The 20,908-nt window shown below is 44.8% G+C and overlaps 1 protein-coding gene across 1 annotated transcript in view; it reads right to left on the minus strand.

Moving 5' to 3' along the window:
* Positions 1-1,808: 1,808 nt before the first annotated feature.
* The window catches only part of CSNK1E (casein kinase 1 epsilon), a 67,750-nt gene continuing 48,650 nt past the window's right edge, over positions 1,809-20,908 (minus strand). Inside the window, exons 3-11 of the mRNA XM_083156479.1 lie at positions 20,480-20,590; positions 19,993-20,141; positions 18,301-18,529; positions 16,991-17,161; positions 15,304-15,452; positions 8,736-8,928; positions 8,502-8,641; positions 5,112-5,173; positions 1,809-3,091 (exon numbers count right to left, since the gene is read on the minus strand). Coding sequence (XP_083012605.1) covers positions 5,141-5,173; positions 8,502-8,641; positions 8,736-8,928; positions 15,304-15,452; positions 16,991-17,161; positions 18,301-18,529; positions 19,993-20,141; positions 20,480-20,590 — 1,175 coding nt within the window. The 3' untranslated portion in view covers positions 1,809-3,091; positions 5,112-5,140. The remainder of the gene's footprint in view (positions 3,092-5,111; positions 5,174-8,501; positions 8,642-8,735; positions 8,929-15,303; positions 15,453-16,990; positions 17,162-18,300; positions 18,530-19,992; positions 20,142-20,479; positions 20,591-20,908) is intronic.

The following is a 20,908-nucleotide window of genomic DNA, read 5'->3' on the forward strand; positions in this document are numbered from 1 at the left end:
TGTCACTGTGTGACGTGCCCGACTCCTCCCCGGCTCCTCCTGCGGGCAGCGGCTACGGCGCTGCCATGTGTGACACACGCCCGCCTGACAGCAGTGCCAGTGACACCGTGATGTGCATGCTGCTGCCTGTCGGACTTGGACGCCGGCCCGGCGGTGAGCTGCCTCCTGCCTGTGGTGCCGCGCTGCGCAAAAGTGGCATCAGTTGGTTCAGTATATTTACTGTAAGTTCGGCAGTGGGGTGGGCACAGTTGTGTTGTCTCTTGTTGTCCAGACCAGTCTGTCCAGTCCAGAGTCCGTGGCCGGGCAGGCAGAGAGCCAGGCCAGCAGCACACAGCCACAGCCTGAGCCCACAAATCTGCAGTGCGGCTACCTGTGTCCAGGGTCATTATCATTATCTGTCCCACTGTCACCACCAGTCCAGAACTCTAGCGAGAGTACTGCGAACCCAGAGGCCCAGGTCACCTGCTGGGCGATCTGACGTCACGTCACTGTGCCCTGTCCCAGGCCCCCAGCCAATCTCCCTGCTAGTTATTACTTACATTATTACAAAAAACAGTAATAATTGAATGCAGTGACAATAATTTATGATAATAAAGAGTGGACACATAGTCCTACAGATACAACCGGACCTTTGAGGGTGACGAAACTGCTGATGCGGCCCCCCGATGAATTTGAGTTTGACACCCCTGGTCTAGTAGTATCAGAGAATTATTAGGGATATATAGGGCCAGAATTATTAGGGCCAGACCCAACGGGTCAAAGCTGTTGTTAGGTGATGGTAAATTCAGAATAATCAATAATTATAATCAGTTATGTCCCCTAAATATATTCCATTAGTGTAAAATACTCCCTGATTATTTAGTGCCGTTCCCCAACAACACTCCTTGTTAATAATCCAGATTGTGTTTGTGAAAGCTTTTATTTGCGGGACACCACATCGCAATCGCACAGGGGCATACACATGGAGCAATCTTTGCTTACTCTAGTCAGATCACTTAGAAAAGAGTAAAAAACAAAATAAATCGCTCTGTGTGTATATATGCCCTTTAGACCGAGCTTCTCACTCTCCTGCATAAAACCCAGCCATCTCTCATCCTAACCATGTTTATGCTCACTTCTATCATTAGATATTTATTAACAGTTTCTTATATAACGCACACATATTCCGCAGCGCTGTACAGAGAATATTTGAACAATCACATCAGTCCCTGCCCCAGTGGAGCTTACAATCTATATTCCCTAACACTTGTACACGCACACACAGACATTCTAGGGTTAATTTGTTGGGAGACAATTAACCTACCAGTATATTTTTGGTATTGTGGGAGGAAACCGGAGTACCCGGAGGAAACCCACACAAGTACAATCTCCGCACAGTTAGGGCCATGGTGGGAATGGAACCCATGACCTCAGTGATGTGAGGCAGTAATGCTAACCATTACACCGTCCGTACTGCCCCGTACCCCCTTCTGTGTCACTCCTGCCTGTCCCTCCCTTTCAGAATGTAAGAACTTATGAGCTGGACCCACTTGTCTCATGATATATATCTCCGTACTCCTAGTAATTGCTTCAGTGTCCTGTCCCCTGATACAACGGTCTTTACTTACCATGTACTTGTGCTTAATTGTACTGTAATGCATTATTTGTTGCTCATTTATAATTGTACAATAATAGTAAACTCACTTTGGCGCAGCCCTAGACCATCTTTGAGTAGATTTTTATCAAGATCTTGTTTCAGCAAACCTGGCCAAGGGATGTGAAAAGGTGCAGGAATAAAACCTTTGTAAATAAATCAGAAACTCTTTGAATCACTTTATCATTTTCTACTTTATTACCTCAAATTAACAAACACATTAAAGCTGAAAAAAGTCTATATTTACACAGGAAGTACAAAAACCCCCCCAAAAAGTTGCGTATTCCCCCCCAGATGGATATTTTTTTTGCAATTTTTATTTTTAAATTATAAAGTAATAAAAGTTACCACAAATAAAAAAGAAAAGTAAATATATTGTAAATAAATTAGGAAACCAAACATTGTTAAATATTGAAACAGTTTGGAGGGTAAAAGAGAACTAGTTACATGGCGCTATCTAGTGGTGCATTGTGGGCATGTCCAGGACATGGAGGGAAAGGGAGTGTCAACATTCAGCATCCCACCGTCCAGGAGCCTCCCAAAACATTTGATACAACCTTCATAAAACATCTTGTGCACCTTCACAGTCTTCATCAGGAAAGTCAGAGAGCACCCATCTCAGCCTCTTACCGCTCCAGAAGGGCAGGGGGAAGTCACAATGCTGTGTGTTCATATATTTTTATTTTTAAAATGATTCAAAAGACTTAAAACCACAAACCACTAGCAGCCACAGTGGGAGATACCCAACAATAAACCTACCACTAAAATACATTATAACCTACAACTAAAACTGCCAGAACAGCTAGGATTCACCCGCCGTTTGGACAAACTCTGCTTCTTCCAGAAAGACCTTTCTCCATGGCTCTTTGAAGCAAATGCTAAAAAACAAGCTAGGCGTCCATTGTGGATCAGTGCAAGGACATTAGACAATGATCCTGCCCCTCCACAGCCCTGAATGTTCAGTGACCTTAGACCTTTAGCATCTCTTGATAAACAGATCGGAGGAGGCTGAAAGGGGGATAAAGCCCAATTTGGCTTACATGATCAGTAACAGCGAAACCTCTTTTACCTCAACTTACTCTACCCAACTTTGATGTCATACAAAAAAATAAAATAATGTACAGCTAAAATCTTACATCTTGGGGGAAAAAAAGTTTTTTTTTTTTTTGGGGGGGGAGATGTGGGGAGGTAAGCTAAAAAATAAAAAGGAAAAATATATACAGTATATATCTATATGTAGTGTTCAGTTTAGAGAAAGCAGGAAGAAAATCCGCTGTCCTGGACTGCCAGTATATCTGGAAGGAAAGAGGAGCAGCTAGCCTCCTCCCTGACGCATCAGTTCTTTTGTGTCCGCGCCAAAACCAGCATTTTCAGCGTGGCTCTCTTCATTGGCAGAAAATAAAGGTTAAAAAATTAAATCTCGTCATCTTTAAAAGAAAATGAAATACAGTGAAGACACTGAGGAGAGAAGAGAAAAAAAGTGTTAATGGCTGCAAAACAAAAAAACAGTTATATACTGTATGTAAGCACACGAATGCAAAAAACATACATTAGTTTCTATTTTAACATTTCATGGACATTTATGCAATTTGACAAGGAAAATCAATATTTTGGGGAACAAACCATTTATTTTATTTACTAGTATCAGGGAACACATATAATGAAACCATTGTTTAGAACGGTTTTGCTTTGATCAAATGAATACAATTTAGAAATATTATACCAATTTTTTTCACTGGTGTGTTCTAGAATTTGTTCACACTTGACACCAGACACAGATGATGCAGTTTCCCAAACATCACAGTTGTCCCAATTGTAAGAATAATAACTATAAAGACCATATTCAAACCAAAATTGTTACAATAATAGCGATTAGAGGAAGCATACAAGATACCGCAATTAGTATCTTCTATCTGTCTGCAAAGCAGTGGTTCCCAAACTCTGTCCTCAAGTACCAGTCACAAAGGGGGATATTTAATCACTGGCGAGCATCTCCCGTCGGGGAGATGCCCGCCGGGCCCTATTCAATGCCGTCTTCCCGGACAGCATTGAGCAGGGTATCTCAGCAGAACGAGCCCGACAGCACTGTCGGGCTCGTTCTGCCGAGAACGGCCGGGAAGTGACGAGCTGCCGGCCACAACTCGCGGCCACGCCCCCTTCTCGCTCCCCGGCAGACGGGACATTGAATCCCGCCTGGGTCACGGCGGTCGAGCAAGCTTGACTGCCGTGACCCTCACATTGAATACCCCCCTAAGTCTCTACACAGAATCGTAAGTTAAATAATTAGCTTCACCTGTGGATATTTTTAAATGTGTCAGTGAATAATAAGTGCACCTGTCGGATGGCCTGGACAATGTGAACTGTTGGTGATACTTGTGGGCCAAGGTTGGCAACCACTGTGCTAAGGTGATTAAGGTTACTTTCAGTAACTGTACAAACGCTTAGAGCACACACCTACTTGCCAATGTGTTTCAATCCTGAACTAACGCAGAAAAAAAGAAAATAAATATATGATAGAGATATAGATTTTCTATGTGTACAAATCTAAGATTTTTAAAGTTCTCCATACAAGGGGGGTATTCATCAGAGCAGGTATGCAAGTAGTTGACCAATAAATGGCATGGATGCAAGTATTTTATCACTGACAATTGTCCCAAGCAAAAGGTAAAGAGGAGCCATTTACTTGTCTGGTTCTATGGAAAATACAACAAAAACACATAACAATGGGTTTTATCCATTGGTAGATTGCTCAGTAAATTTATGATTGGTACTCTTTGCTAAAGGTGCCCATACACGTACCAATTACCCGGTACTTTTTGTGCTAAAATAGCATCGTTGTGCATGCATTGTGCATGCGATGCAATGCTATGTTAGCACAAAAAGTACTGGGTAATTGGTACGTGTATGGGCACCTTAAGAACTAGTATTGTAGTCATCCAGCTAAGCCCATTTATAGAATTGCTACCATCGACTGGAGTCTCACTTGACTGCCATTATTCTGCCCAACAGGTCATATTACAAAGCAGCAGTTTTCAAAGCCACTTGGTCTTTGGCAGTTTTGACCATTGGATATAAAGTGGCAATAATATGAACACACCTGGTTTGGATTTAATATTGGTGCCTTTTAAATCCAGCTGTAAAACCATGCTGAATGGAGGCTACAAGTGGTCAGACATGGAAGACATCTGACTTATTTTCCCTGTTCCCAATGTAGGTGGGAGAGGGTATATTGTGAGACTGATGGGCTCACTATACCAGAACTGTGGAGCTTCTGCTTTGCCACAATTCTGCAAGTTGGTGGGAGGAGACATGGAAGAATATAGTAACTGCCAGAATGCCACTAGGCCCACCTGGCAACATACAGCTGCCAACCAGTAGCTTCTCTAAGAACCTTTAAAAACTGGACTTTATATGGCTATGTATCTAGAAAATATACGTAATTGTTTGAGTGCATACCCCCACATAAAATTATCCTCACCTAAGCAAACATTGGTCCAGTGGCAGCTTTCATTTTCCAAGATGGTCAAACGGTATGCTGGCCTGAAAGCAAGAACAGAAATAATCAGTCACCCATGGCTGCACAGGTCAAAGCATCAAGCAGTGAACAAAATACACATGGAATACAGGAAGATCGTTTTAGTCTTGTGAAATGCGGGCAGTACATGAAATGTGCTTTACCCCTGTCAGTTCTTAGTAATTCCTCTTTATGATTGTTGTATGGTGGTTGCCTCCCTCCCCTGCTCTCATGTAGGCTACACTACAGGAGCGGTGTAAAGCATCCCGTGCCATCAGATCATCTCATAACTTCCCCATCCTGCTTCCCACAACCTATTAACGTGGCTGCACTGGCACTGGAAGCAGCTTGGTAACATTCCTGCAGCGATTTGCCACACCTTCCAGCTTTCCGGAGACAACACATTTCTGGCTTGGTTCAACCAAAATGCCAATAAAGCCATCCGTAGTCCCCAAGTATACTCTGGTCAGGCTACTAACATTTAGGAGGGATATTTAATTCAATTTATTTGGTACAGAAAAAAGAAAGTTGCGTAGAGAAAACCGTTCATCAAAGGGCAAAGAAACAGACATTACAGTTTTAATAATTCAGGCAACAGGGTTCTCAGTCTGGGGTTAATTCAGATTAAGGGAAATATTAAATCCGGGAGTATGGGACCCTTCTAATCTCTACATTTTGGAAACAACTTTAGCAAAGGGGTAGAGGAAGATTTCCAATGCTGTTAAATCGCTTTTTATTGTAGCATGGAATGCAAGACTATACACCTGGATGGTAAATGCATGCTCTACCACTAGGGGCATTGTGACATAATAAAAGTAAAGCTGCCCATACACTGTCCGTTTAACGGATCCGTTCGGGACTTAAATATTACACATCACATCGCATGCCTTTTGCATGCAATGCAATGAAATGTGATGAACAGCTAGTACAAAAAGTATGTGCAGCACATACTTTTTGTACCGTACGATGAGATGTGCGGGAGTGCGCATCTCATGGTCCAGGAACGGACCGTCTATGGGCAGCTTTAGACTCATTAGGCAAGAACCAGATAGGTAGGGAGGTTTTGCTACACTGCACCACCAATGAGAACTTTTTTTTTTACTTTGTACCACCAATGTTTATTTATAAGGCCAATGGCCACCAATGATTTTATCGTTTATCAGCCTGGTGCCCACTGCCCATGGACAGCCTCGGGCTTCAGCCCGGGCCAGTGGAGCCCTGGAGGGGGATGACCCCAGGGACCTGGCCAGGGATGACCAGCCAGAGAGGTAATGCTTTAGCCGCGGGACCTTATGTAATAAGCGTCCCCCGGCTGTGGCATTACCCTGATGGCTGTTTGAGCCCGGTACTGGTTTCTAGAGCATGGGGGACCGCTACTCCTTTTGTCCCCCATATTTTGGGAACCAGGAAAATATTCCCCAAAGTCACCTAAACACTTTCTGTGAGAGATTTGAAATCTCTCATGCTGAATCTCCCATTATGAATCTCTGGCACAAATCTCTGTGTGTGTACGGCCCTTAAGAGGAGGCTCAATTACTGAGGCTAAAATGCTCAGATTACGTCAACTGGATAGTCCTGTAATGAGAGGCACGCCTTGAATAGGTCTCACATCCCTTATCTTTGCTTGCACCCTCTGGAGGTGCAAACAATGAGGACTATGGGGGCAAAGGCCAATTCCTTCTCAAATGGACAAAACCATGTGCACTGCAGGGGGGGCAGATGTAACTTGTGCAGAGAGAATTAGATTTGGGCGAGTTATTTTGTTTCTGTGCAGAGTAAATACTGGCTGCTTTATTTTTACACTGCACAAGTTACATCTGCCCCACCTGCAGTGCATATGGTTTTGTCCATTTGAGAAGGAATTTGCCTTTGCAAGTGAACCAGAATAACCCCCTATGAATGTATGCATAACGCTCATGGTGGGACTACCTAATTGAACTGGATGCAATATAAAAACCCCAGTGTGGCAGTTGCATTATATCTTCACAAAAGTGGAAGGGGAAAAAAATGCATTAACTACAGTTTAATAAGCCCTCTGGCAGTAAGAATGCCACCCTTCATATGATAACGGTGACACATTTGCTCCCATTCACAACTGATGATCCTTGTAGTCTGCATGGGGCTTGTTTCAAAAAGTTTCTTATACCCCTTTTACACCAAAATTACCGGGTTAAAAAAGGTCCACGCGGTACATTTTCTGAGTAACACAGATATTTTGGTCTTAAATCCAAGTTTGCCGACATTATCACGGTCGGGGACACGAGATTAAGACCCGGGTTGACCCTTTCACATTTATTTAGAAAAATACCAGTGCTATTCATCAAATTTACCGGGTGGACAGTTTTTAACCCGGTAATTTGCTGCTCAGTGTGAAAACGGGTCAGACTGCACTCAAAATGCTGGGTAATTGCAGGGCAGCAGGTCTGAAAGTGGTATTAGAAAACTTTACTTCGACTCTATATCATTAAACTATGTTACTCAAAACTATACTCTATATGAAAAATGTAGTGTAACTATTAACTTATTGAAGGCTAGCATGTCAAACAGATGTGAAAATCAGCTTCAATACACATTCTCAAGGGGTGCCGGATGACCTCCCGACAGTCGGGGATTGAAACGGTCAGTAGACTGACATCGGAATCCCAACTGTTAAAAGTCAGACAATCGAAATAACGAACCGCAGAGAGGGAGAAAATAACCCGTGGCGAGTGCAGCAAGCCCGCAAGGGGCTTCTTTCTGCTTGACCTACTGTTGGAGTACCAGTGGGATTCCAATGTTGGTCTAATGACCGGGGGGTCGTGACTATCTGACCCCTATACCATACCCATTCGCAAGTATCTAAACTACAATATTTTAGGGGTACAAACAATGGCGTCAATTCTGGGTTGCACTCAATCGGCTGCCATTTCACCCATGTTGTGTGCACATTGCTCAATGCAAATAGATACTGTAAGCATCAATGAGACCGCACAGACCCATACATTTGGTTTTATAGCCGACCATATCAACCTGCACTTACACCAGCCCTATACTAGGTGTAAAAGAGCTGCGTGAAAACAGGTCTCGGTCTCTTTGTATGCACTTACTAAACTTAGCCTATGAGCAAATAACCCATTACCACCCATCTATGCTCCATCCATAACATGTCTAGGATAAACAAGTTGTACAATTCTGGATGCTTGCATTCCACTATGCAGCATGCCGAGTGAGAAAACACCAAATCTGTTCAAAATACGTTCTTGTGTGCAACTACTATATAGGTAACAGTGGACATTTCCCCAGTCTGTTAATTGGTTAAACATAATTGTTTTGACCATTTTAAATATTCACAAAGAGAATTAAAGAGAGTTTCACCTGTGATGCTGAAATCCGTGACACTTCTTGTCGCCCTGTGAGATCGGAGGAAGAGACATTTGCGGGTGCTCCCCGGTGTAACCTCATGCTGACTTTGCGCTCTCTGTCCACCCTTGAAATTGCCCGTGGAGAGGTATTACCTGGAATATAAAAAATGTAAATGGCAAAGCATAAAACACAAAACAAATGGCTAAACAAATAGACCACACAACATGCGACTTATTACCTACTTACCACTCTGCTGAATTCGAGAGGCTGGCGTGGAGGCTACAGGCTCTGCTCCATTCCTTAACCGATTAGGGGCTGCACCAGCCGGAGGGCCAGGAGGCAGCGCTCGGGTAGTGGAACCTCTAAGCTGGCCCATTCTCTCCTCTCTGTCATGTTCTCGTCTTTCCCTGTCCATATCTTCTGGGTTCCGAGCTGCACCCTACAGTCAACCACAAAAATTAGTTTCATAGTATAGGTTATTAATGATCCTACTAATTATGTAGAAAACTTAATTATGGACATTAAATACAGGTTGGGTATCCCAAAACTTTCAAATCACTTTGCAAATAAATCTTGGCTGCGACTGTCGTTGTAAGTCCATGGCAACAAATGTGCAATGAGACTCCAAGGCATGCGCAGTGGTAAAGAGAGAGACACACACACACACACACATACTGTATGCAAAAGAGACATTGCAACCATCTCTGAATCAGGATCACATTCACAAGCAGCACAAATGATCTAGCTTCAGCTAAGAGGTCTAGAAAGCATAGACCTCAGTGCGTCCCTATGGACAAGTTAAAAAATAGGAATTTAATACCTACCGGTAATTCCTTTTCACGTAGTCCTTATGGGATACTGGGAATGGTCTTAAGACATTGGGTATTAGAGGGTATCCGAAGGAGACAGGCACATCTATAACTTTGAAGCTGGGTGTACTGGCTCCTCCCCTCTGATTCCCCTCCCAGGAACCAGTTAATGGAAAAACTGTGCCCGAAGGAGAATGTACATATGAGAGGAATAACTTATATGTCACCTATGTAAACATAAGTGTGAATAGTGTGGTGAGATTCATGCCAGCACACCCGCATTCATCAAAAATAAAAACAACTATAATACCACCAACTGGGTGGATTTTCTTTAACAAAGGTCACTGAACTAGACCTTAGAACCAGAAGACAAAGTTAACTTCTGAACTTTATAAGCAGAATAAAGCTGCAGCCAGACCCCCGCACAGGGCGGGCGCCCAGTATCCCATAAGGACTACGTGAAAAGGAATTACCGGTAAATTCCTATTTTCACTAACGTCCTTGATGGGATACTGGGAATGGTCTTAAGACATTGGGGATGTCCCAAAGCTTCCAGAAAGGGAGGGTACGTGCGGAGACTGCTGCAGTACTGCCTGCCCAAACTGGGTATCCTCTTTGGCCAAGGCATCAAACTTGTAAAATTTTACAAAGGTGTGTTGCCCCGACCATGTAGCAGCTCTACAGAGTTGCAGAGCTGACACACCCCGAGCAGCCGCCCAGGATGCGCCCACCGATCTGGTGGAATGAGCCTTTAAAACCAGAGGTGTCGGCATGCCTGCCGTCACATAGGCTTGTTGGATTGTAGTCCTAATCCATCTAGCAATGGATTGCTTAGATGCAGGGTGTCCTTTCTTTTGTGCGTCATACAGAATGAATAGACAATATGTCTTCCTGATTCTTGACGTCCTCTGGACATACACACGCAAGACACGCACCACATCCAGGGATACCGGAATATCCGGCGAACTGGAGGCAGACGGGACTACAATTGGCTGATTAAAGGAAGGAAATCACCTTAGGGAGAAATCGCGGGTTTGTTCTCAACTCCGCTCTGTCTGAATGGAAAATTAGATAGGGACTCTTACAGGAAAGGGCTCCCAATTCAGACACTCTCCTAGCCGAGGCTAGGGCCAAAAGGACCACCGCCTTCCAGGTGATATACCTCAATTCAATCGACTCCAACGGTTCAAACCAGGAGGATTAAAGGAAGTTTAGAACGACGTCCAAACTCCAAGGAGGTGTAGGAGGTACAAAGGGAGGCTGGATGTGAAGCACTCCCTGAAGGAAAGTTTGTACTTCCGGGATGACAGCCAATTTTCTTTGGAAGAATATGGACAGGGCCGAAATCTGTACTTTTAGTGAGCCCAGACGGAGACCCAAATCCAATCCCGCTTGTAAGAAGCACAATAACCTGTTCAGGTTAAATTTCGCAGGGGGGACCTTCCGTTCCTCACACCAACCCACGTACTTTCTCCAGATCTTGTAGTAGTGGGTGTTTGTTACCGGCTTTCTGGCCTGAATCATCGTGGTGATAACTGATGAACGCAGACCCTTCTGAGCTAAGATTTTCCGCTCAGCCTCCACGCCGACAAACGTAGCCGCCCTAAATCTTGGAAGACGCAAGGGCCCTGTGTGAGAAGATCTCTCCTTAGAGGCAGAGGCCAAGGATCCTCGATCAGCAGGCTCTGTAGGTCCGCGAACCAAGCCCTTCTTGGCCAGTCCGGAGCCACAAGAATGGCTTCCACTCCCTGACTTCGAACCCTTTTTAGAACTCGTCAGTAGTGGTATGGGTGGAAACAGGTACACCAAGGGAAACACCCATGGAATTGTCAGGGCGTCTATCGCCACTGCGCAGGGATCCCTGGTCCTTGTGCAATACATGGGGACCTTGTGGTTTAACCAGGATGCCATCAGATCTATCGATGGCTGTCCCCAACGGTCCACAATTGCTGCAAACACCTGTGAATTCAGGCTCCATTCCCCGGGGTGGAGGGCGTGACGGCTCAGAAAGTCCGCCTCCCAATTGTCCACACCCGGGATAAAGATGGCCGACAGAGCCACCACGTACATTTCCGCCCAAGCCAGGATCTTGGAAGCTTCCTTCATGCAAGTCCTGCTTTTCGTGCCTCCCTGGCGATTTATGTAGGCCACAGTTGTGGCATTGTCGGACTGTATCTGGAGCGCCCGACCTTGGAGGAGATCCTGGGCTTGTAACACTGCATAGTATACAGCTCTCAGCTCCAGGATATTGATGTGGAGTCTCGCTTCCCACCGAGTCCACTGACCTTGAAAGGTTCTGTCCATGGTCACAGCACCCCATCCCTGCAGACTCGCATCTGTCGTGAGTCGCACCCAATCCTGGATGCCAAATCTCCGACCTGCAAGCAGGTTCGACTCCTGAGTCCACCATAGAAGGGACTGCCGGGACTGATGCGACAGAGAAATCCTCTTGTACATCAGGAGATGGGAGCCCGACCATTTTGCCAACAGATCCAGTTGGAACACCCTGGTGTGAAAGCGTCCGAACTGAATGGCCTCGAAGGTGGCCACCATCCTGCCCAATAGCTGGATGCATTGGTGAACCGACACCTGAGGCTTTGCCAAAATCACCATCACCAGGGATTGTATGGCTTCCATCTTCTCCCGAGGAAGGAAAATCCTTTTCAACTCTGTGTCCAGGAACATTCCTAGAAAGAGGATACAACGCGACGGCGTCAGGGAGGACTTGGGGATATTTAGGATCCACCCATGCTCGGACAAAACCTGCCTGGTTTTTGCTATATCCTGAAGCAGGACCTGTTCCGACCTTGCTTTGATCAGCAAGTCGTCCAGGTAGGGGATTATGTTGACACCCGACCTCCTGAGCAGTACCATCATTTCTGCCATCACCTTCGTGAACACACGCGGCGCTGATGACAGGCCGAATGGCAGCGCTCTGAATTGAAAGTGCAGATCTTTCAGCGCAAACCGCAGAAAAGCCTGATGTGGACCCCAAATTGGTATGTGGAGGTAGGCGTCCTTCACATCCAGCGATGCTAAGAACTCTCCCTCCTCCAGGGTTGCTATTACTGCCCGGAGGGACTCCATCTTGAATTTGTAAACCCTTAAAAAAGGGTTTAGAGACTTTAAATTTAAAATGGGGCGTACCGAGCCGTCCGGCTTCGGCACGAGGAACAGATTGGAGTAGTAACCCCTTCCTTGTTCCTCCAATGGGACAGGTGTGATGACCTGTGACGTTAGCAGGCGTTGTATTGCCTGTTGTAGGTTCACTCGATCTGTCTGTAGGGCCGGCAGACCTGATTTGAAGAACCTGTGAGGGGGAGGTTTTTCGAATTCCAACCTGTAGCCGTTGGTAATAAGATCTCTCACCCAGGAATCCAGGAGAGAGACTGACCCCACGTGGCTGAAAGCTGACAGCCACGAGTCATGCCGCAGGCTTAGAGGCGGTGGCATTAGCGGCACGATCCTGAGATCCTGTGCTGGCGGGTTTTCTGAACCTACCGCGGCCCCCTCTGGCGGCCGAGCTGGAGCCTCTCACCCTCTGCCTGGGCCTGGAAGGCCGAAAGGACTGAGACGCCTGAAAGGACTGGGAAGCATGCCCCTGAAAGGGACGTTTAGCGTGAGTGGAAGCTGTTGGCAGAAAAGTCGACTTGCCGGCTGTAGCCTTGGATATCAGGTCGTCAAGTTCGCTACCAAACAACTTTTCTCCCTTAAAAGGCAAACTCTCCACACTACGCTTTGACTCTGGATCAGCTACCCATTGTCTTAACCAGAGTGCCCTGCGGCCCGAAACCGCCATTGCGGAAGAGCGAGCATTTATAGCTCCAAGCTCCTTTTGAGTATCACATAGGATCTTTGCAGTATCCTGGATATGGCGAAGTCTCTCTCCAACTTGCGCCAGTGACATATCGGCCAGCATGCCTTCCTGGATTTGGGAAGCCCATGTATAAATGGACTTTGCCATCCAACAACTGGCGAGGACAGGTCTCTGAGACGCCCCACTCGCAGTGTACATGGACTTAAAGGTAGTATCCAGTTTTTTGTCTGTACTATCCTTCAGTGTTGCTGCCCCTGGGACAGGGAGAACCACCTTCTTGGACAGTCTGGACACTGATGCATCCACAACCGGAGGCTCTTCCCACACCTCTCTAGTGGCGGGATCAAAGGGAAAGTTAGACTTAAACCTTTTAGATAATTGGAAACGCTTTTCAGGTTGTTTCCAAGCCTCCTTAAACGTCTCATCAAGGTCAACTTGTTCAGGATAAACAATTTGCTGTTTCCTTTGAGACCCAAAAAACGGGTCACCTTCCTGCATGTCTGCTAAGGGAAGGTCTAAAACCTCTCTTATTGCTATAATAAGAGGTTCCGGGCCCCTAAGAGATGACTGTGAATCAGGGATCAGAGCCCCGTCATCATCCATGTCGTCACCCGCCTGCAGATCATCATTTGAATCAGGCAACATGGCGACCGCAGCACGCTTCCGTGACTGGCCCGTGGTGGTGTTCATATTATCCACCCGTGCGGCTAGAACTGTTAAGTCCTGCTGCACCTGTTTGGTCTGCATTGTATTTGCAGCCAATTGCGTTGACACTGCCTGCAGCATGGTCTTTATGCCCGCAGCCCATTCAGGCTCTTGTGAGTCTGATTGGGGAGTACCACTGATCTGGGGTGAAACCCCTGTCTGAGTGGTCATACATTCCTCACAAGTAATCTGTGAGGTGGACTTAGGCACAAACTTGCTGCTGCAAATGAGACAGGTTAACTTCCTCACCATGTTGAAGGAAAGAGTAACCTTTTATCCACAAACACACCACAATCACAATGAAATAAAGATATATAAAATCAATGTGCAGTGTATAGCAGCTATGTATGTGTGAGCTCTATCACTGGAAGTGTGTAGCTTAACAAGCACGTGGGGGAGCGCTCAGATTACACTGAGGAGACCAGCACACCCTGTACAACCTGAACTCCTATTTAGGAGTTGGTAACACGCATAAACACAGAACAGTGTGATCAATTAAGCGATTTTAGCGCTAAATACACTTGCTGTTTTCTGCAGATTTCCTCTGTCCAACACCTCACCGCTGAGGAGTGATCTGGAGGCAGTAATGGCGCCCAGGGAGAAGCAGGAAGTAGTGTATGCGCGCTCAGAGCTCTGGCCTCGCTCCGCTGAAGCCCCGCCCCCCTGTGATGGCGCAGGGGCTTCACTGATCTTTATACTGGCGCTGGCTGTCAGTTTTAATGGCGCCCTTTACACTGAACAGCGTTTTGTGGTGGGATCTGCCCTGGTAGCCCAGGGACTGTCACCCGCAGCCAGTTTGTGACAGGGGGTCTGCGCAGCCCCTGTGCAGGGTACCGCGTCTGCCGCCACCGCCATCTTGCCGCACATTGAGCCGGGGTACCCCACTGTGGGGACCCCGGTTACTACTCACCACAGACGTCTTCGGACTGTGTCAGGAGTGTGCGGCATGCTGGGGGTGAGTATCACTGCAGCGCAATGCCCGTGAGTACAAACACCCTCTCAGGACAGTGGTCCTGCAGCAGGGACAGCTCGGTACCTTAAGAGGCCTGCAGCTGAACCCTCCTCAACTGACTCCCTCGAAGCAGGGATACTGTGAAGTCCAACACAGTAACCCCAAAATAATAAAAGAAAATAAACTGAAGACAAACTCTCTGGAGCTCCAGCAGTGTGCATCCTCTCCTGAGGGCACATTTTTCTAAACTGGTTCCTGGGAGGGGAATCAGAGGGGAGGAGCCAGTACACCCAGCTTCAAAGTTATAGATGTGCCTGTCTCCTGCGGATACCCTCTAATACCCAATGTCTTAAGACCATTTCCAGTATCCCATCAAGGACGTTAGTGAAAACACTGTTATATGAAAAATGGATAGCAGGAGAAGAGTATACTTAAAAAATAAAATAGAAAAAATAAATAAGGGGGGGAGGATTTACATATAGATTTGTGAATTTCATAGTAGTTAATTTTGAATCTAACATTTCTACTCACAAATTTGAGCATATTCCAGTCGAACACGTAGTCATACGAAAAACCTTGTCGATGGAAGAGGTTACGGAAGAGCTGCCTCAGGTAGGAATAGTCTGGCTTATCATCAAATCGCAGGGAACGACAGAAGTTCAGATACGTTGAAAATTCGGCTGCAAGAACAAGAATGGTCTGAATAACGGTCTCAGCAGCAGGCATTGCTGACCCAACAGCATGGCAAGCGTGGGAGAAGAGTGTTTTATGCAATATAGGAATTAACATATCGTACAATAAGAGCCCCTTGGTGGTTTCAATGTACAATATGAACTGAAACACAAAAGAGCACTAACGCTATGGGCCAGATGTTTCCAGCTTCAAAAAGTGATAAAATGGAGAGTGATAAACAACCAATCAGCTCCTAAATGCCATTTTTCAAAACCAGCCTGTGACATGACAGGTAGGAGCTGATTGGCTGGTTGTTATCACTCTCCATTTTATCACTTTTTGAAGCTGGATACATCTGGCCCTATAAGCGTTAGCTGACAAGCTCTAGCATTGCATACAACCAAGTCCACGCCAAGTGTCTCACTCAAAATGAGAGTCTTATTTGCACAAATGAAACAAAACTACTTTGCAAGGATTAATTTGATCTGCAACATTTGTACATATGGAGTCTGATAGTGTTTCACCTGCAACTTTGTATGTGTTTAAAACCAATTCCTGTGTGGATACAGTTGTAGCCCAGTGTCTGTAGTACACTCGAGTTGCATTATACGGTGTCTGCAATGTGAATATTCTGCAAAATGCACCACACCTGTTGGAGAGGCTCAGTCTCACACCACATGGCGTATAAAGGCTAGGTGTGTTGGTACACAATTGTATGGCTAACTTACGCTGGGGACACACTGGAGCAACCAATCGTTCCAACCTTAAAATATCGCTTGAGCCTAGAAGTAGGCAAATGGAGTGCTCGAACACACTGCATGATAGGCCCAAATCCCAACTTGACGTAGTTGCATACGAACACAGGAGCGCACATACTGAGTGTACACACTGAGTAAGTGATTGCAAAGCAGGCATTGTATTGTATTTCATTGTATTCAGACACCAGGTGGACAAAAGTACACTCAGCGCACATACCAAGTGTGCACACTGAGTGATTTAAGCAACCGCAAAGCACAACAAATTTGCTTCACTATATAAGAAACTCAATAAATAAAATAGGTCTGCCCTATCAGACAACATAACTCTCAGTGTTAAACCCAGCTCTATAAAAATTAAACACTGAAATGTTCATTATGGGCAGCACGGACGGTGTAATGGCTAGCATTACTGCCTCACGGCGCAGACATCATGGGTTCGATACCCACCATGGCCCTAACTGTGCAGAGTTTGTATATTCTCCCTGTGTTTGCGTGTTTACTCCGTGTACTCCGGCTCCCTCCCACAAACCAAAAATATACTGTTAGGTCAATTGGCTTCCTCAAAAATGATCCCTAGAATGTCTGTGTGTGCATGTACATGTGGTAGGGAATATAGATTCTAAACTCCACTGGGGCAGGGACTGATAAGAATGTTCAACTACACTCTGTAAAGCGCTGCGGAATATGTATGCGCTATATATAAGAAACTATTCATTAATAAATAAATACTTATGGTTTAGCCTATCCATCCAATTACACAATTAAAGACACTCAATTAGAGTACTTACAGGGGTAGCCTTTGCAGAGCACCTCAATAGGGGTTGACATTTTCTTCTCACTGATGCGTTCATACTTCTGCCGTTTGGTTGCTGCCTTTAATCCCTGCCAAGGCAGCGAACCTAGGTTAAAGTACATAAGGACGTATCCCAGACTCTCCAAATCATCTCTGCGACTTTGTTCTACATGGAAAAAAGTTTGATCAATTAAATACAGCCTTTAAAAAGCAAAAGTTGAAAATAATAAATAAATTGGGTTTTAAACATTATATAACTATATACTAAATGTGAAAACTAGAGCACAGGGAACCCCTCCATTTCTGTTCTCCGGTATGCTAGTGCAGAGCATTTGAACTCCTGAAGTGTCCTACCCACAAACAGTCACTTTAGAAGACTGTGTGATAAATACCTCATCAGTAAATCCAAAACTTATGTGGGTGGCATAAAAAAATAAAAATACAGTAAACAAAATAGATAATCCTGGTCTATGCAATGTGTGGGCCCAATTTGCTGCTATATCACTGAGGCTAGTGTTTCACAAACTGGTCTTATGGCCAGATACTTTACGAAAGACATCTATGCATGAGCACAGGTAGATTTTACTACATCAGTTTTTTTTTTAACTACCTGTGTTGAAGCAGGGATATTTCCTAATAAAACCTTACTCCATGCTAGATCATTTACTTAGAGCTATACCTTAACAAGTGCACCGCCACATTACATGTTCTGGTGTATAGCAAAAAGCTACCCCAATTACTCTCCTCTCCTCTTCCCCCCCCCCCCCCCCCCATACACTTGTGAGATATTGCATGAAATCATTTGATTTCGACCACATCTGGCCTATAAATCGAATGATTGTAAGTATTTTTAAGGGACCACTCGATGCGATGCGCGGGCACGCCGTCGAATGTTGCATTGATAGATCTTAAGTGCAGCACATAACATCTATCGAATTGCAGGAGCGATCGCATGTGGATTTTAAGTAGCTGTAAGTATCGCTAGCGGGCGGCAGCAGAAGTGTTTAAAACACTGGGCAGTCATCTGATTGGCTGAGTTCTCTCAGCCAATCAGAGGGTTGCCCAGTGTTTTAAACAATTCTGCCACCACCGCTGACCCCTGCCGCCTGATATTGCTACGCTACAACGCCACCCTCTGTCCGCCCTCTTCCAGCACCCGATGCGCCATCTCAAGATGCTGAAAGGGGGCACTTTTTGCCCCACAAGATGCAATCGGGTTCGATGGACATCGCACTTCAATGTCTCATCGAATCAGATTGCATAAGTATGGGTAGCATAACAAAAATAACACTCCTGGTCACTTACCTATGCCAAGATGAGTATTTATAGACGCATATCTAGCAGTTCCAGTCAAGTTCTTGTTTTCTCTGTAAGGTATATGCTGATGTGTCCGAGCATCACGATACTTCTTGGCTAGGCCAAAATCTATAATGTAAACCAAATTGCCCTTCTTCCCAAGTCCCATCAGAAAGTTGTCTGGCTTCACGTCCCGGTGAATGAAGTTCTTCGAATGAATGTACTCAATGCGACTGATCTGTCACACAAGTAAAATATAGGTTACAAGAGTGAACACACCGCAAGCAGTTGCTAGTTTAAGTCCACATTTGTTTCATATGCGTTCTAGCATGTAAATTATAGCTTTATTTTATGAGCAATTTCATAGTCACATTCGTAAATAATTGGGATTCAAATCTGCCTAATCGTCGCATACTGTATACAGAATCCCTATATGTTTCTCCTCTCAAGGACTAATTTTTCACACGGCTCAGTTTGATGAAATATTCAGGCATTTGGCCTTTTGCGGTACAATTAGATGATTGAATAATCGCAATGGATGAATATTGGCACATTATAAAGTGGGGAAGAAGAAGGAGATTGATCGTGTAGCAGGCTCAGCAGGCTCTTACATCATATACCCTCTCCTGCATAACACAGGGAGGACATGCAGTATTAATAAGATTGGAGGAGAAGCGATGTACAGTTTGTACCAAAACAGTCTTTGCTGGAAGCAGCAGTGCAAACACATCTTCTTTAATACAAGGCAGCGGATTGTTCGGAAAAGCAGTTTTCTGCAAAGCTATTTTTTTTGGTGGTTCTATGTATTTAACCCTTTGAGCATCAACCTCTCTGTGAGAGATGTTCAAAATATCCACTAAAAGTGCTAACGTCGTTCACATTTGTTATATACATTCAAATAAAAAATGTTGCATAAAAAGAGATTAGTTTTCCTATACACGTAGAGTCTCTTATCCAAAATATTCCAAAAAACTTGTTTTTTTATAATATTTTGGACTTATTTTGTTTGTCCCCCCCCCCCCCGCCCCTTTTTTCATACTCACCAGTCCCCTGATGTCCATGGCTGCCTTCAGGATCTTCTTCAGCGGTCCCATTGCGCGAGTGCAAACTGCACAGTGCACCCCTGGGACCGCTGAAGAAGGCCACCGGGGGGACCAGGGGTAAGTATATTAAAAAAATATATTGCAAAAAACTGAAAAATCCCTTATCCGAAATGCTTGTGGTCCCGAGCATTTCCAATAAGGGATACTCAACCTGTATAAAAGGTAAAGATTTTTACTAATCATAATGACCTGTAATATTTGCTTGCCAATTTTCACACCTATTTTGGAAAAATTCACTTGGCACTCGAAGGGTTAAAAACCGCCAGTTTGTAGAATAGTGATTATTTAAACAAGACCTATTGGAAAATATGCCCATCCAAAAGTAACATTCAATTGGAAAAAAACATTTTTACATCAAATGCCTGATAATTTTTTTTTTTTCAGGTCTACAGATACTGTTCAACAAATAGACATGCATCATTTGGGGGTGATTCAAGAACAGCAGCGCTGAATATTTGCTCTTTTTACCTCTTCGTAAAACTGAATGAAGATTCCCAACAATATTAATTGGTCATATGTTTAGCCAGAGATTGTAATGACACATGATAGGGAAATGAATCCCCCCCCCCCCACTGAATGCAGAGCAACCAAATCTTACCATCTGATCGGCCAGAAGCAGCACAGTTTTCAGGCTGAACTTGCGGGAGCAGAAATTGAACAGGTCTTCTAAACTAGGGCCCAGTAACTCCATCACCATCACATTGTAATCTCCCTCTGCACCACACCATTTGATGGAAGGAATCCCCACTGTAAGACAAGACATTTAGGTAAAAAGAAAGAAAATCACTAGGGAACGTGGCAGTTGGGCACCACATAATATTTACATTCAGGTATAAGAAGTACAGTACAGTCCAACAAAAAGAACCAACGTTTTCTTGCTCTAAAGATTACTCTAATAATGATTTAAAAAAAAATTGACTGTTTTAGGGACTGGGGAAGCAGCAATCTTCTGGCCTTGTGAGGTCACTAGTTCCTAGGTAACCAATATTCAACAATACATGTTTAACATGCAAAATGGCTGCCTCCAGTGAGTTTGTGGCAGGTTCACCTGAAATGTTGCTATTATTAAGGGCCAGAGTCCTTACCTCCCCCCTGCATCATCTTGTAAAACTTGCTTTCGATGTGCAACTGTGGGTGCTTGGTCTTCACACATTCCAGCTTAATGGCAACCTCCTCTCCTGTGGCAATGTTTGCACCTGTGAATACATAAGACACAAGGACTCACTGTATGTACACGCTGACATTACCATACATTTCTTATACAAGTACATGTAAATGGTTGTGAAAATAAAACTACTGTACCCCCACACAGAAAATATTTGCATGTTTAATATGTGTTTACGTCGTGCTGGGCTGCTCTATTATACAACTTTCCCTGGTCCAACCAGGGAAACTATATTCAAATATACTGCACTTACCCCTTTAACACCATAGGGTATACCCCCGTTATTCCCAGGTCATGGAAACAAGCAGCAGCAGCAGCAGCCCTGAAGGCCGATTGTCCCCTTGCGCTC

This window comes from Crinia signifera, chromosome 8 (genome assembly GCF_055691185.1).
Source record: "Crinia signifera chromosome 8, ASM5569118v1, whole genome shotgun sequence".
NCBI classification, from domain to species: domain Eukaryota; kingdom Metazoa; phylum Chordata; class Amphibia; order Anura; family Myobatrachidae; genus Crinia; species Crinia signifera.